This window comes from Myotis lucifugus, unplaced genomic scaffold, assembly GCF_000147115.1.
Source record: "Myotis lucifugus unplaced genomic scaffold, Myoluc2.0 scaffold_927, whole genome shotgun sequence".
Taxonomy (NCBI): Eukaryota; Metazoa; Chordata; class Mammalia; order Chiroptera; family Vespertilionidae; genus Myotis; species Myotis lucifugus.
In genome coordinates, this window is record NW_005871975.1 from 42,392 (window position 1) to 57,635 (window position 15,244).

Genomic DNA, 15,244 nt, shown 5'->3' on the forward strand with positions numbered 1-15,244 from the left:
CCTTATCTAAAACCAAGTAGTTTCCCTAGTCTTGATATTGCTTATTCTTTGATAATTCTTCATTTCCATCTTGTCAACCAGTACATACCCAGAAGGCCAGTCAATAGAGACTAAGATAGGTTCCAGTCCATTCAAACTATGTTTTTTAAAAATATATTCTTATTGATTTCAGAGAGAAAGGGAGAGGGAGAGAGATAGAAATGGCAGTGATGAGAAAGAATCATTAATTGGCTGCCTCCTGCACACCCCACATTGGGGATCAAGCCTGCAACCCAGATATATTCCTTGACCAGGAATCAAACTGTGACCTCCTGGTTCATAGGCCAAAGCTCAACTACTGAGCCACACTTGCTGGGCCAAACTATATGTTTTAACTTGAATTTCCATGCTTCTTCTTTGTCACCTTTCTAGAATGCCTTTCCCTGTCGTTCATAGTGAAAGAAATGACATAATCATAAAGTTTATTACAGTAGCCTTATGACATTTTTTAAAAGTAATATCAGATTCTAATATGAAAGTCTTTCAACATTGACAATAGCTTTCAACATGACCTTACAATATATCTATGATTAGATTTTTCAATTCTTCAGGGTCTCTAACATCAGGTCTTCTGAACTCCAGAGCTTCCAACATCTCCAGTTGCCAGATATTCTAAATATTACCACATCCATATCTTTTCACTCTTTCACCTACAACATCTCCAATGCCAGTCATTGTTTTCTAATCTTCTCAATATTAGGATCATTAAAAATCTAGGTCCTCTAAAATCTCCAACAATAAACCTTTAAGTTATAGGTCTTATCTTTTAGAGTCCAGAATTATAACTTCCAGTTTTACTATATTTCCAGTTATCTATTACCTCCTATATACCAGTCTTCTAGAGTTCATATATTTCACTGTATCCAAGTGCAGCACTTACATTACAACTTTTAATGTCTCCTAAATTCTGATTTTATAATGTCTTATAAAATTAGCAGATTATCCAATGCCCAAGTTTTTCAATATCTTCTAGAACCTGCTCCTTCATCATTCAGGTGTTAAAATATCCCCAATATCTAAGTGACTATGTCTCTTAACATCCTGATCTCTTAAAATCTAGGTCTCTTAATATCCAGGGCTTTCAATATCTTTGACTTACAGCATCATTAAAATTACATCTTTCAAATTCTATGTCTTTTAACTTGAGTATGCCAATATTCAGATTTTCCAATGTCTCCCAATATCCAGGGTTCCTGATTTTAGAATTGCTAAATGTCTAAATCTTCTATTGCCAATACCTTCCAATGTTTAGGACCCCCCAAGTCCAGGACTTGCAATGTCTCTAGTGCTCAGGGCTTCTAATATCCATGAATTCCAACATTCAGGGCCTCCAAAAGTCTCCAATATCCAGAATAACTAAATATCCTCAAAATCCAAGGCTTCCAATGTCTCCAACATCCTGTGCTTCCAATGTCTCCAATGTCCAGGGTTTCCAATGGCGCCAGTGTCAAGGTCTTCCAACAACTCCAGGTCTTCCAGTAACTCCAAGTCTTCCAACAACATCAAGGTCTTCCAGCTAATCCCAGTCTTCCAGAGAATCCACGTCTTCCAGACAATCCACGTCTTCCAAACAAACCACGTCTTCCAGACAATCCACACCTTCCAGTAAATCCAGTCTTCCAGCAATTATAGGTCTTCCACAAAATTCATATCTTCCAGGAAAATCCACGTCTTCCAGAAAAATCAGTGTCTTCCAATGATTTCAAGGTCTTCCACACAATCCACATCTTCCAGAAAAATCTAGGTCTTCCAACCAATCTATGACTTCCACCAAATCAAAGTCTTCCAATAAAGCCACGTCTTCCACTTAATCTTGGTCTTCCGCAAATGTATGTCTTCCTTGAGATCTACGTCTTCCAGTAACCTCCAGGTCTTCCAGCAAATCTACATCTTCCAAACAGTCAAGATCTTCCGGACAATTCGGGTCTTCCTGAAAATCCATGTCTTCCAGAAAAGTCATGGCTTCCAGGAAATCAATATCTTCCAATCAGTTCCAGGTCTTCCAGGCTATCCACGTCTTCCATCAAATCCACAGCTTCCAGAAAATCCACAGCTTCCAGCAAACCCTGGTCTTCCAACAAAGCTGTATCTTCCATCAAATTTATAGCTTCCAGCATACCCACGTCTTCCAACAAAGTGACGTCTTCCAGAAAATTCATGTCTTCCTACACCTCCAGGTCTTCCAGCATCTCCAGGGCTTCCAGCATCTGCTCGTCTTCCAGCATCTCCATGTCTTCCAGAATCTCCACATCTTCCAGCATCTCCACGTCTGCCAGCATCCCCACATCTGCCAGCATCTCCACGTCTGCCAGCATCTCCACATCTGCCAGCAACTCCATGTCTTCCAACATCTCCACGTCTTCCGAAAACTACCCAGTTTTCCAACAATGGGCTCAAAATCCACGTCTTCCGTCTCCAGTGTACCGGTCTTCTAACATTCAGGTCTTCCTGTGTCTACGATATCCAGGTATTCTAACATGTTCCATAGTTCAGGTCTTCCAACCTTTCCCCAGGTCCAGACTTTTCTAAATTAGTCTTCCCAAGTCTATGTTCAGATCTTTCCACAGACAAGTCTTCCAACTCAAATATTACTGCTTCTAGTAGAACTAGCTTCAGAGAATAGTGGTTTTTGATATTAGGAAATGTGTATTTATTCTTTACAACTTTTAAATATGTTCATAAAACACCTTCTATAGAATAAACACACGTATGGGATTGCTGTGATAAATTTTGCTACTTTACTAATGCTTATAATTTTTATATAGTCAACTATGTTTAGGTGCAAGTGCAGTTCTTATTTTAATGAAAAATATTGAGAGACTGTTTATTATTTTAGCTAAAGTTAACATACAGTGGAAAACATACAGTGTATTTATCCATTTTTATAACATCAATTTTTGTTTGGCCTTATGTGACTAATAATAATAATAATAATAACACTCAATGTAACATTTACTATATCCAGGCACTGTTCTAAGGTCTTTATATACATCAACTTACTTAATTTTCCCAAGAACCCATTGAGGGTAGGTACTATCATCCCTGTTTTACAGATGAGGAAACTGGCACACAAAGGTGATGTAATTTGTCCAAAGGACACAACTAATCAATGATTGAGCTAGATTTTGAACCCAACTAGCCTACTTTCAAGTCCATGATTCTCACCACCATATTATAAATCTGCTGTTGAAAATCAAGATGAGAATTATGAGATTCAAAGCTTGATTGTTCTCATTTTATATGTAGACTATTATAAAACCTTATATACAAATGGTCTTACTGTATCTTGTCACTATCAGAACCTATGTGTTTGTATTCATAGATCTTATTCCTTAACCAGCTACTATCAATCCCTTGCTCATGTATATGGGACTAGGCACAAACACTTCTTCATACCATTTTCAATTTGGGTAGAAATACTATGAGAGCATTGAGTTCAAGTACCCTTTGATTTAGAATCATATTCATAACTCCATGCTTTGAGTACTGATGCATGGGATTTACTCTCTCATCTACCTTAATTCCTTATCTCTGACCATTTTCCAGCTTGTCATCTTACTATCTAGACCATTTACCATTACTTTGTTTCTGACCTCCAGGATCCACCTGCTTCAAATATCACTGACCTCTTGGATTCCTATCACTGCCTTGTGACTGACTAATGGTGACTACAACTCCTTAACTCCCAGCATGCTGATCTAGAGAACTAACTACTTGGTTTTCCAAGCCTCAGCTCCTATAAGGAGCTACCCCTACCTCTGGTTGGCATTAGAAGCATTAAAGCCACATAATGGAATTTTGATTAGGCAAGAAATCTCTAAAGATTTAGAATTATCTACATGGTAATACAAATTAATAATAAAAATAATAATACCTTACAAATGTCTAATGATTTAGTTTACAAAGTGTTGTCACTTTATTCATTCATTCATGCATTCATCAATTTGTTCAACAAATATTTATTGAGTACCAACTGTGTACTAGGCATATTTTGATGAAACAAAGTCACCTGGGGGAAATAGACAATGTTCAAATATTCGAACAAATTTTTGTAAGTTTCATAAGGTCATGAAGGAAAAGTAATATAGGACGCTGTGAGAGTCTGGAAAGTTAACAAAAACATTCCTGAGGAAGTAACATTTATGGTGACCGAAAGATCTATATTCTCATTTGATTATCACAATAACCTTGTGACTTAGATAAGATGTATGTGTTTACATCAGCTTTAATCTAATCAGAGGTTAAGAAGCAAGTACTAAATATGGGCATGGAATCCATGTATTTTGACTCCCTCCCCCCCCCCCCCCGCATTATTCCATGCTACCTTAAATATATAATAAGTACAGTTTTGACAATATATATCAAGAGATACAAAAATGTTTTGTACTCTTTGACTTAGTATTTTCACTTCAATGAATTTACTGAAGGGAAATATCTGAAATGTGGATAGCTCATTCACAAAGATGTTCCTCACTTAGTTATCTGGTATAGTTAAAAACAGAAAAACCTACAGGTCTAATTTTAAGGGCATAATTAAGTAAATGTGCTATTTCCATATGATGGAATATTACTCCATTAAAAATTTATGGTCTATTTAAGTTATATAATACTAGAGGCCCAGTGCACAAATTTGTGCACCAGTGGAGTCCCTCAACTTGGCCTGCAGGATCGGGCCAAAACTGGCTCTCCGACATCACCCGAGGGGTCCTGAATTGGGAGAGGGTGCAGGCCAGGCCGAGGGACCCCACCAGTGCATGATCGGGGCCAGAGAGGGGTGCAGGAGGTTGGCCAGCTGGGGAGGGACCACAGGAGGGCTCCAGGGCGTGTCTGGCTTGTCTCCTTCAGTCCCAATAGGCCAGATCCCAGCAGCAAGCTAACCTACCGGTTGGAGCATCTGTCCCCTGGTGGTCATTGTACATCATAGTGACTGGTCAACCGGTCTACTGTTCCCTGGTGGTCAGTGCACATCATACTGACTGATCGACAGGTCGACTGTCTATCCCCTGGTGGTCAGTGCACGTCATAGTGACTGGTCGACCGGTTGACTGCCTGTGCCCTGGTGGTCAGTGCACATCACAGCGAGCGGTTGAGCAGCCTTAGCATATTACGCTTTGATTGGTTGAATGGCCTACCAGATGACCGGTAGCATATTAGTCTTTAATTATATAGGATTAAGTTAAAATCAGCATGTAGAATTGTATACAATATGATTGCAATTATTTTAAAATAGAGGCCCGGAGCATGAAATTCTTGCACTTGCGGTGGGGAGAGGGGTCCCTCAACCTGGCCTGGGCCCTCTTGAAGTCTGAGAGCCCTCGGGGGATGTCCAACTGCTGGCTTAGGCCTGCTCCCCTTAGTGCTGCCATGGAAATGGGAGAAGTTCCCGCCACCACTGTTGTGCTCACCAGCTGTGAGCCCGGCTTCTGGTTGAGCAACGTTCCCCCTGTGGGAGCTCACTGACCACCAGGGGGCAGCTCCTACATTGAGCATCTGCCCCCTGGTGGTCAGTGCACGTCTTAGTGACCAGTTGTTCTGCCATTCAGTCAATTTGCATATTAGCCTTTTATTATATAGGATGTATAATCAGACAAATGACTAGCAATAAACCCATTATAGATTGTGAACTAATTATCACTAGGTGGATAGGATAATGTGTGATTTTCATTTACCTTTTTATGTTCTTTTTTCTTCCAAACTTCTTACAATGTGAAAGTATTTTATATTTCTGAAAAAAATTTAAATGTGCATAAAACCATTGTTTCTTCACCTTTTTATTGCACATATAATCAAGTTTTACTGTTGAAAATACTTTAGAGTATAAGTAAGCACAGTAAAAAACTTAAAATCTAAAATAAACTCAGTATTCAGAAATAATGCTAGAAAATTTTTGGTGTATGTTCTTCCATACTATTTCACAGGTATGTTTGCTTTATTTTACAAAATGGTATTCTTTTAACCTAATTTTTCCCCTTAATAAATTGTACACATCTTTCTATGTCAGTAACTGTGCATCTATATTATAATTTTAATATATTACTTATTTACTTAAGTTTTTTCCTTTTTTATTATAAAAACTGCTGTGATGAGGACATATGTTGTGCAAGTTGTGCAGAGCACAAACTGCCTCATCCTAGATGGTGGCTCTGTACTTTATTGTGTGCAAATTTATTCAGATATTACTTAAAATAATTCTTAAAAGTAGAGTTGCTGATCTAAAGGATATGTACAACATAAAGCTTATTACAGCATAAAATTTATAAGTAATCGAGATGTCCAACAATTGGGGTGGATAAATAAAATGATATTATAAATATATGATGGAATACTATACAGCCATTTAAGTTTATACCACAGAAGAATATCCTGAAATGGGAATGTGTTCACAAGATCTCATTAGTGAGAGGAACAGGTCACATGAATGTAAATATATATATACATATATATGTTAGTAAATTCTTTTAGAAAGCCCTCACCGTTTTGGCTCAGTGGTAAGAGCGCTGGCCTGTGAACTGAAGGGTCTTGGTTTCAATTCAGTCAAAGGCAGGTATCGCAGTTGGAGGCTGGGTCCCCAGCCCCAGCCCCAGTCAGGGCACATGTGGGAAACAACCAATCAATGTCTCTCACATCGATGTTTCTCTCTCTGTGTCTCCCCCTCCCACTCTCTTTAAAAAATAAATAAATAAAATATCCTCGGGTGAGGATTAACAAAAAAAACAGAACAAACAAAAAAAATTGTAGAAAGAAAACTATATAAATGTCCTCAGAAAAATAACCAGAAGAGTATACATTAAAATGTTCATAGTAAATGTCCCCAAAGGAAAATGTACAGATTATAGTATATTTACACAATAGAATATTATACTACACCTAAACAACAATAATATGGATGGATTTTACTTTTGTAATGTTAAATTAAAAGATCAAGTACAGGAAGACTATGTATAACTAGATATCCTTTATATCTTATTTAAAAACAAGTAAAACTAATAACTATAGGGTGTCCCAAAAATGTATACACATACTTTGAATAATTATAAAGGCAGTGTTTATTAAAATGCATTTCATTTTCAAAATCGAGCTATCAGCTGTTACAGTGTCTATACACTTTTGGGGATGTGCTGTATATTATTTAGGCATACATATATATTTTGGATTAAAATATATTATTTAAAAAGCCAAGGAATATCAATAAAAAGTTAGGATAGTGGTCTTTGGAGTTGAGGAAATGGGGCCGCAGTAGGAGAGGATCATAGAAGTGGATTGAAGTTATTGTCAGTATTCTAGTGCTCAGGTTCAATGGGTGAGTGGGTGAGTGTTCATTATGTAATTAAAAGCATACTATTGACTTTAATAATTGTATGATTATAATGAAAATTAAATAAAGGACAAGTTAATGCATAAAAAATAAAAGAGGGCCATGCATGGATCACTGAGACAATGTGCATGATCTATGATAGCGTACATGAATTATTTATAATCCAGTTTTATGCAATTGAATTTTATGATATTTTCTTAAGCAATTATCTCTGGGGGTTGGGAATACATGTACTTTTTATTCTCTTGTGGCTTTTTATTCTCTAAATTTTCTGGAAAAAACAAGCCCAAAATTACATAGACTAAGCATCATATCTGTAAAAAAAATGCATAACAGGGACTTAAAAGAAAGTGTTGACATGTTAATAATAATTGCCTCTGTGTAGTGAAATTTCATATAGTTTTTTATGTTTCCTTAGAGGTTTTTTTTAATCCAGGTGTTATAGAGTGAGATTGTGTTATTTTTTCTGTTACAAAAGTCACATATGCTTCTCATAGGGTTAAAAGGGCAGTAGTATGTAAAGAAAGAAATAAAAATACCCTTCTCCCAGGCATGATGATTTATTTGCTCTGAATCTTACAAGAACTTTTTCTGTTTATATGCATGTGTTCTTGTGTGTTTTATAATATGAATCATGCTATACCTACACCAGGTTCTCTAATAATGTTTCATTCAATCTTGTTTTGTTAAAATTGATGAGAAAAATCGATTCCTGGACAGGGCCACTCTATGTGGTTTGCATGTTCTCTCCACGTCTGCGTGGATTTTCTCCAGGGACTCCGGTGTCTTCCCACATCCCCAAATGTGCATATGACATGAAGTGGTGTGTCTATATTGTCCCAGTCTGAGTGAGTATAGATGTGTGTGAGAGGCCCTGCCATGGAAGGGCATCCTGTCCAGGGTGGATCCCGTCTTGTGTCCTGAGGAGAGGCTCCAGTTACCCATGACCTTGAACTGGGATAAAAAGGTTGGAAAATCATTCTGTTACTTGTTTTTATTCATTTTTCTTAAATGTATGTATATCACACATTTATTTCAGTGTTTGATATTAGAAGTGCTTGGGTATTTATTTAGAAGTTTGGTGATGTTTTTGTGACTAGAATATGCCCTAGGAACTTAATTCTTGTTTCTATCAATTAGCCTATGGTAAAATTGGTTTCATTATACATTGTTTCCCTCAAAGTCACAGTTTCCAAGAACCTATCTATGAAGTTAAGTGAGGACTTAACTACTATTCTACAACTTACTGTCCTTCCCCCCTCCCTTTTGTGTTCAATAGAAAGGCATTGTATCAGCCAGTAGAAATCCATAGTAGGTGTATTATGTAATTTATTAAATTCTTTCCAAATGATAGAATTTGGATTAATAGTTTTTACTATTACACACAATGCTATACAAAGCATTTTTTAAATCTATTTTTTGCATGTTTAAAAGTATTTTTATAGGCTAGTACCTAGAAATATAACTGCCAGATCAAAGGGTTTGAGCTAAATTGCCTTTGTGGCATGCTGGACACTATCATTCTTTTTTATTTTGTCAGCATTTTGGATGAAAAATCCAATCTCATTCCTTTAAGTTATTTCCCCTACCCCCTACTAAAGTTAAGCACTTTTTAATATATTTATTAGCTATTTCTATTTTGTTGGAGATTGCTTGTTCATCTCCTTTGCCTATTTTTCTTTTGAGTCATTTATCTTTTTTTCTTTCTTGATATGTAGGTCTTTAGATACTAGAGATAGTATCCTTTTGTCTGTTATATATTACAAATGTCTGTCATTTGTCTTTTTAAAAGTTATTTATAATACTATTTGCCATAAAGATTTAATTATGTAAATAGGCAAACATTTTAATTTTTTATAGTTTCTTGGTTTTGTCCCATTTTTAGGTAGGCTTCTATATCCCCAAATTATAAAAATATTAGTCAATATTTTTTTCTAATATTTTACATATTTTATTCTTAGTGCTTTAATCCATATGAGATTGTTGTTTGTGTGTGTGTGTGTGTATACCTATGGTCAAAAGTAGGAACCTACTTTAATTTTTCTAGAAGACAAAGTTAGTTTTCCTAACTTATTTATTGTATTGAATGATATTTATACTAATTTGGAATTCTCTTTTCATCATGAATTGTATGAGCATGCTTGTTTATTTTCTGTTCAATTTTTGTCTATTACTGAGCTAATACCTCACTGATTTAATTACTGGATTAATTATTTTAATTACTTTAATTTGTTATTAATTAAAAATATGTTTTGAAATCCATTCCTTCTTTTCAGAATTTATTTGGCTATTTGTCTACATTTTCTTTTTCCAGATGAATTATAGAATTAACTCATCAACTTCAGTAAAAAGAAAAAAATCCCTGGAAGTGCCTCGGAAATTTTGAGTCACCTATCAAGAACTGGCATTTGTACAATAAAGGGTTTTGCATTTATCTTATATCCAGGCATCATTTTAAACTCTGTTCTTAGCTCTATGTTTGTTCCCAGTTAATTATCTTTAATTCCTAGTTGTACAATCATGTCAGTTGTAAATAAGGAAACGTTTGTCTTTTCATTTCTAATGTTTGTTTCTAATTTGGTTTTCCTTTTGAGGCATTGGTAAAGATCTGTGACTTCCAGGAGAATGCTGATTTATATTGATTAATAAAAATGAGGCCTCCTCCTCTTGTTTTTTACTTTAACAGAAATATCTTTTTCACATCATGGCACACTGGGGTAAATTAAACTGACAAGATTGCTCAGGGCAGAGACAACTGGCTTCCCAGGTCTGTCTTCCCTCAAAGCCTTAGAACAGTGGTTCTCAACCTTCCTAATGCTGCGACCCTTTAATACAGTTCCTCATGTTGTGGTGACCCCCAACCATAAAATTATTTTTCTTGCTACTTCATAACTGTAATTTTGCTAATGTTATGAATCGTAATGTAAATATCTGATATGCAGGATGTATTTTCATTGTTACAAATTAAAGCATAGTGATTAATTACAAAAACAATATGTAATTATATATGTGTTTTCCGATGGTCTTAGGTGACCCCTGTGAAAGGGTAGTGCAACCCCCAAAGGGGTCCCGACCCACAGGTTGAGAACCTCTGCCTTAGAAGATAGCATGTTACACATACAACCCCTCCACAGGACACCAATGTGCCAAGGCATACTTATTGGGAAACTCTCATTTATTGTTTTTCTTTGTGTGATATTCTTTTTCTGATTTAATATCAGGATTGTCTTAACTTTATAAATGAACTTATTTTTTTCTTATTTTAAAATCTAAGTAACTTAGACACAAGCTATTCCCCTTGAACACTTGATAACACTCAACCATAAAACCATTTTGTCCTAGTGCTTGTTTTCGGGGAGAGAGGGTAGAAATGTAAATCTTCTTTCAATGTCTTTGATGGTTAGTCTATTCAGGTTTTCACCCCTCCTTGAGACAATTTTGTCAATTTGTTTGTAAAACTTCCATTTCATATGGATTTTTAAATGTAAGTTGTATGTATTATATTCTAATGTGTATGGTTTTGCATATATATGGCTTTACCTTTTTTATTCTTTTTCTTAATAGGACTTTACATATTTGATTTTCAGATAACTATTAAAAAGCAAATCTTTTTTAAAATATCACTTCCTGCTTTTATTAATTTCTTTTTTTCTACAGTCTTTGTTTCCATTTGATTTCTTTCTAGATTTAAGTGATTGCTTAATTTATTATTGAGTCCTTCTTACTTTCTATTTAATGCATTTAAATAATAAATTTTCCTCCAAATACATTTGACCATGTCCCATAGTTTTCACATGCAGTGTTATAATAGTCATTCTTTTGATACCTTATCTGTAATTTTCCTTTTTAATCTAAGAGTTATCTTAGATTTATATATTTCAACATGGTTAGGTTTTAGTTGATGTTTGCTTTTTCTATCCTTGTTTTCTTTATTGCTAGTTACACTCTCTCATGGATGGAGAATGTTTTCTGCATGAATTATACATCTTGGAATATTATCTTTTTGTCCTAACGTAAAAATGTTTTATAAATATTCCATGGGCAATTGAAGCAAATGTTGTATTTTGTTTGGGTAATATTATATCATATTTAGACATATTAAATCAAACTTATTCATTGTTATTCAGATTTTCCCTATTCTATTAATCTAAATTTTCTGAGAAAAGTATGTAAAATGTCATACTGTTGTTTTATCATAGTCCTCTATTTCTAACCTTTTTTGTTTTACATGTTTGAATTTTTTTCAGTGCATTAAATTTCATGTTTTTCTTATTGGATTATGTTAATTCACAACATAAAGATATCTTCTTTTATCCATTTAATGCTTTTTTGCCTTAACATTTCTTTGCCACTTCTACTAGATTTTTGTTAGTATTTGTCTGGTGTATCTTTATCTTTTCCAGTATTTTTAACTTTTCTGTTTTGTTTTGTTTTAGGTGTATTTTTTAAGAGATAGTAGAGATTTATTTTCCTATACTCTTTAATTTGGATCCCCTATCCCTTTCCCTGCCAACTGAGCTGATTTCCCACCATTGGTAGAAAGTGATGACCCTCCGCCAGGCAATTGCAGCATGCTGCACCACCAGCCCCTGGTACAGAAGAAAGTCTTTATGCTAACCTGGTTCCAGCTTCAGGAGCACAAAACTCAAGCTTTTAATCACTTGAGACTTTTAAACAGCACCAACTGGTGCTCTAGCTTATTTGGACCTTAAATGCCACCACCTCTCACTAGATCCCAGATGTTATTTAAATTATATTTCAAGAATTTACAAAAAAAAGAGGAAGAGAAGAAGCTTATCAGAATAAGAGCATCCTAGGAATGTTCTTAAAGTCTCTATTTCAGCTTTTGGCTGACATATGAAATTATAGACAATAAATATAGTCCCCTTCCCCAGGTATGACACTAAACCAGCTTCTTCTGGGGTCTGGTTACAGTATTCATAAAGACAAACTGCCTTGAAAGTCAGACTAGTGATGCTGTGGCCCCAGTGGCCTCTGCAAGTGTGTTGGGGTCCAACCCCAACGGGTCCAGGGATCCCCAAAGGTGTGGACGGAGTCGGCGAAGAATGAATGACATGGAAACTGGGTTCAGTTCATCAGCATAGCGAGGTTCTCCCTCCAGGATCTCCAGCGAAGTTCTGGTCAGGATCTTCAACCAAGTTCTGGTGCCATGTTCTCTCACTAGGTTCTCCAGCCAGGTTCCCCATGTTCTCCAGCCAGGTTCAGTCACCAGGTTCTTTAGCCAGGTTCTATCCAGGCTCTTTTGCCATGTTCTGTCTAGGTCCTCCAGTGAAGTTCTGTAGCCAGGTTCTGTCCAGGATCTTTTGCCATGTTCTCTGGCTAGGTTCTGGTTAGGATCTGAAGAGGATCTGATGAGGATCTGATGATCTGATGATTATTGTCTTGATTTATACCAGCCGATTTTAATCCTGTCAATTTCTATTACAAAGGTTAGGGCGTTTCTTATCTCCATTCCAGGGAGTAAAGATTATGTAGCTTAACTACCCGCCTGGCACTTAATTAAGGGGTTGTATCCCCTCCCTAACCTCAGGGAAAAATCCCCACCTGGGGAAACAACCTTTCTCAGAGAGGTGACCTTGGTTAAAACACATGGCACTAAGGAGAGCAAACATATTAAGAATAGTATGCTATATATGCCAGGTCCCTTGAAACATATGCTGTGCAGATGTTTCTTTCCTGCAGCGACTGTGTCAAGCAGCAAGGATGGACCGGCTTCCAGCACAAGTGAGGCCTTGCCATCCACTGGTGAACAAATACATAGTGTGCAGCATCAGTCCCTGGGCCCTCCTGCCTCCCAAGTCTCAGCAGGATCCCTGTGAGGGAGCAGCCTGTACTTCCTTTGGAGGACAAGCATAGTGTTTTCCCAGGCACAGCCTGCACCAATAATGCCAAACTTTCCAGGCACAGACAAGTCAACCACATTTGAGCCGAGGCAACACTTGGGGCTCTTGCCATCCCCAATTGGCCCCCCATTGATTCCCAAGGACAGCTGAGGCCAGAGGTTCTGGAACTCCTCCACATTCAGAGAACTGGGCTGGGAGCTGAGGTTGGCACAGGTGAGAGCAAGTAGTCCCACAAACATCTGGGCCAAGTCATGCATGAAGGCATGGTCAGGAATCCAGATGCTTACAGGTGGAGTGAAGGGGTTCAGGTCCTTATTGAGCTCCTTCAAGCATTCCAACACCAGGGTCACTGGTCCTGGTAACAGGTCTTTCAGGAGCCCCTTGGGTACTTTCACATGATAGTACCTGTAGATGTCGACCACGCAGCCCAGGCACACAGCCAGCGGCTTGGCCTTGCTGTGGCCTTTGAGGTGGTACACAGCGTCCAGTGCCGCTGAACCGCTCACTGAGCACGCCAGGCCATACAGCCTATCGGTGGGGATGGCCACCACAGCGCTGGAGCGCAGCTCGCCCATGGCAGCCTGCAGCACCTCCATCCTACTAGCTCGCTCCGGGCTTGTGGCCTGCACAGCCTGTTCCCCCGGGAGCCAGCCATGACAGCCAGCCGGGCACCACCCAAGTGGGGCCCCGAGGGTGGAGGAGGCAGCCCTTGCAGGTGGAGCCCGCTGGCCCCTCAATCCCACGCTGGCAGCCACCATGGCCCTCAGTCCCCTGCCTTAGGTGTATATTTTTAAAATAGGACATGATGAGATATTTTTCTTCATCTAAGAATGCTGCCTTTTAATTCCTAATTAAAACATTCATAGTTACTATAATTTCATAATATTTATTACTAATTTTATCATTTTATTATTTTTATTTTTATCTCTTGCTAGATTTGTCAAAGTACATGTCCTCCTTTTCCCTATAGTGATTTAGGAGTTTGAAATATCATTTGTAACAGTGGTTGCACTGATATATATAGACGTAGATATAGATATCTAGACTGTTGAGATATATATATATATATTTCCTATATAACAAAGGGAATATGCAAATTGACCATCATGCCCTCATAAGACAGCTGCCTATGACCGGGTCGACAGGGGGTTAGTGAGGGACGACCAAATGACTGAACAAGCAAGCTGCGTGGGGTGACCAGGCTGGCAGGAGGGCTGTGAGGGGTGACTAGGCTGGCAGGGGGGGCAGTTGGGTGCGATCAGGCCAGCATACAGAGGCAGTGAGGGGAGATCAGGCAGGCAGGCAGGGGCGATCAGGCCGGCAGGGAGGGCAGTTAGGGGCAACCAGGCAGGCAAGCGATTAGGAGCCAGCGGTCCAGGATTGTGAGAGGGATGTCCAATGGCCATCCAATGACCTGCAGTCGGACATCCCTTGAGGGGTCCAGATCAGAGAGGGTGCAGGCTGAGCTGAGGGGACCCCTCCCCATGAACGAATTTTGTGCTCTGGGCATCTAGTGTGTGTGTGTGTGTGTGTGTGTGTGTGTGTATGTATATATAATCTATCTAATAAAGAGGAAATATACTAATTGACCCTCATGTTGCAAAGATGGTGGCACCCACAGCCAATAAGGATGAAATATGCTAATTGACTGCCCTGCCCTCAAAGATTTTGGTGCCCACAGCCACAAGATGGCCATCAGGGGAGGGCAGTTGTGGGTGATCAGGCCGGCAGGGGAGGGCAGTTGAGAGTGATCAGGCTGGCAGGGGAGCAGTTAGTCGTCGATCAGGTTGGAAGGGGAATGGTTAGGGGGTAATCAGGTTGGCAGGCAGAAGCGCTTAGGGGCAATCAGACAGGCAGGCAGGTGAGCAGTTGGGATCCAGGAGTCCCGGATTGTGAGAGGGATGTCTGACTGCCGGTTTAGGTCCGATCCCATCCAATCCACAGGGATTGGGCCTAAACCGACAGTCAGACATCCCCTGAGGGGTCCCAGATTGGAGAGGGTGCAGGCTGGGCTGAGGGACACCCT

General features: G+C 38.5%; 1 protein-coding gene and 1 pseudogene across 1 annotated transcript; one reads left to right on the forward strand and one right to left on the reverse strand.

Annotated features, from left to right (window-relative positions):
• The first annotated feature begins 1,904 nt into the window (after positions 1–1,904).
• LOC111824107 (histone H3.v1-like) lies at positions 1,905–8,202 on the forward strand. Its single transcript, XM_023747608.1, has 2 exons — positions 1,905–2,506; positions 8,129–8,202. The coding sequence occupies exons 1-2, from the start codon at positions 2,197–2,199 to the stop codon at positions 8,200–8,202; spliced, it is 384 nt and encodes a 127-aa protein (XP_023603376.1). The 5' UTR covers positions 1,905–2,196.
• Positions 8,203–13,145: 4,943 nt separating this feature from the next.
• LOC102430086 lies at positions 13,146–13,976 on the reverse strand (annotated as a pseudogene).
• Positions 13,977–15,244: the final 1,268 nt, after the last annotated feature.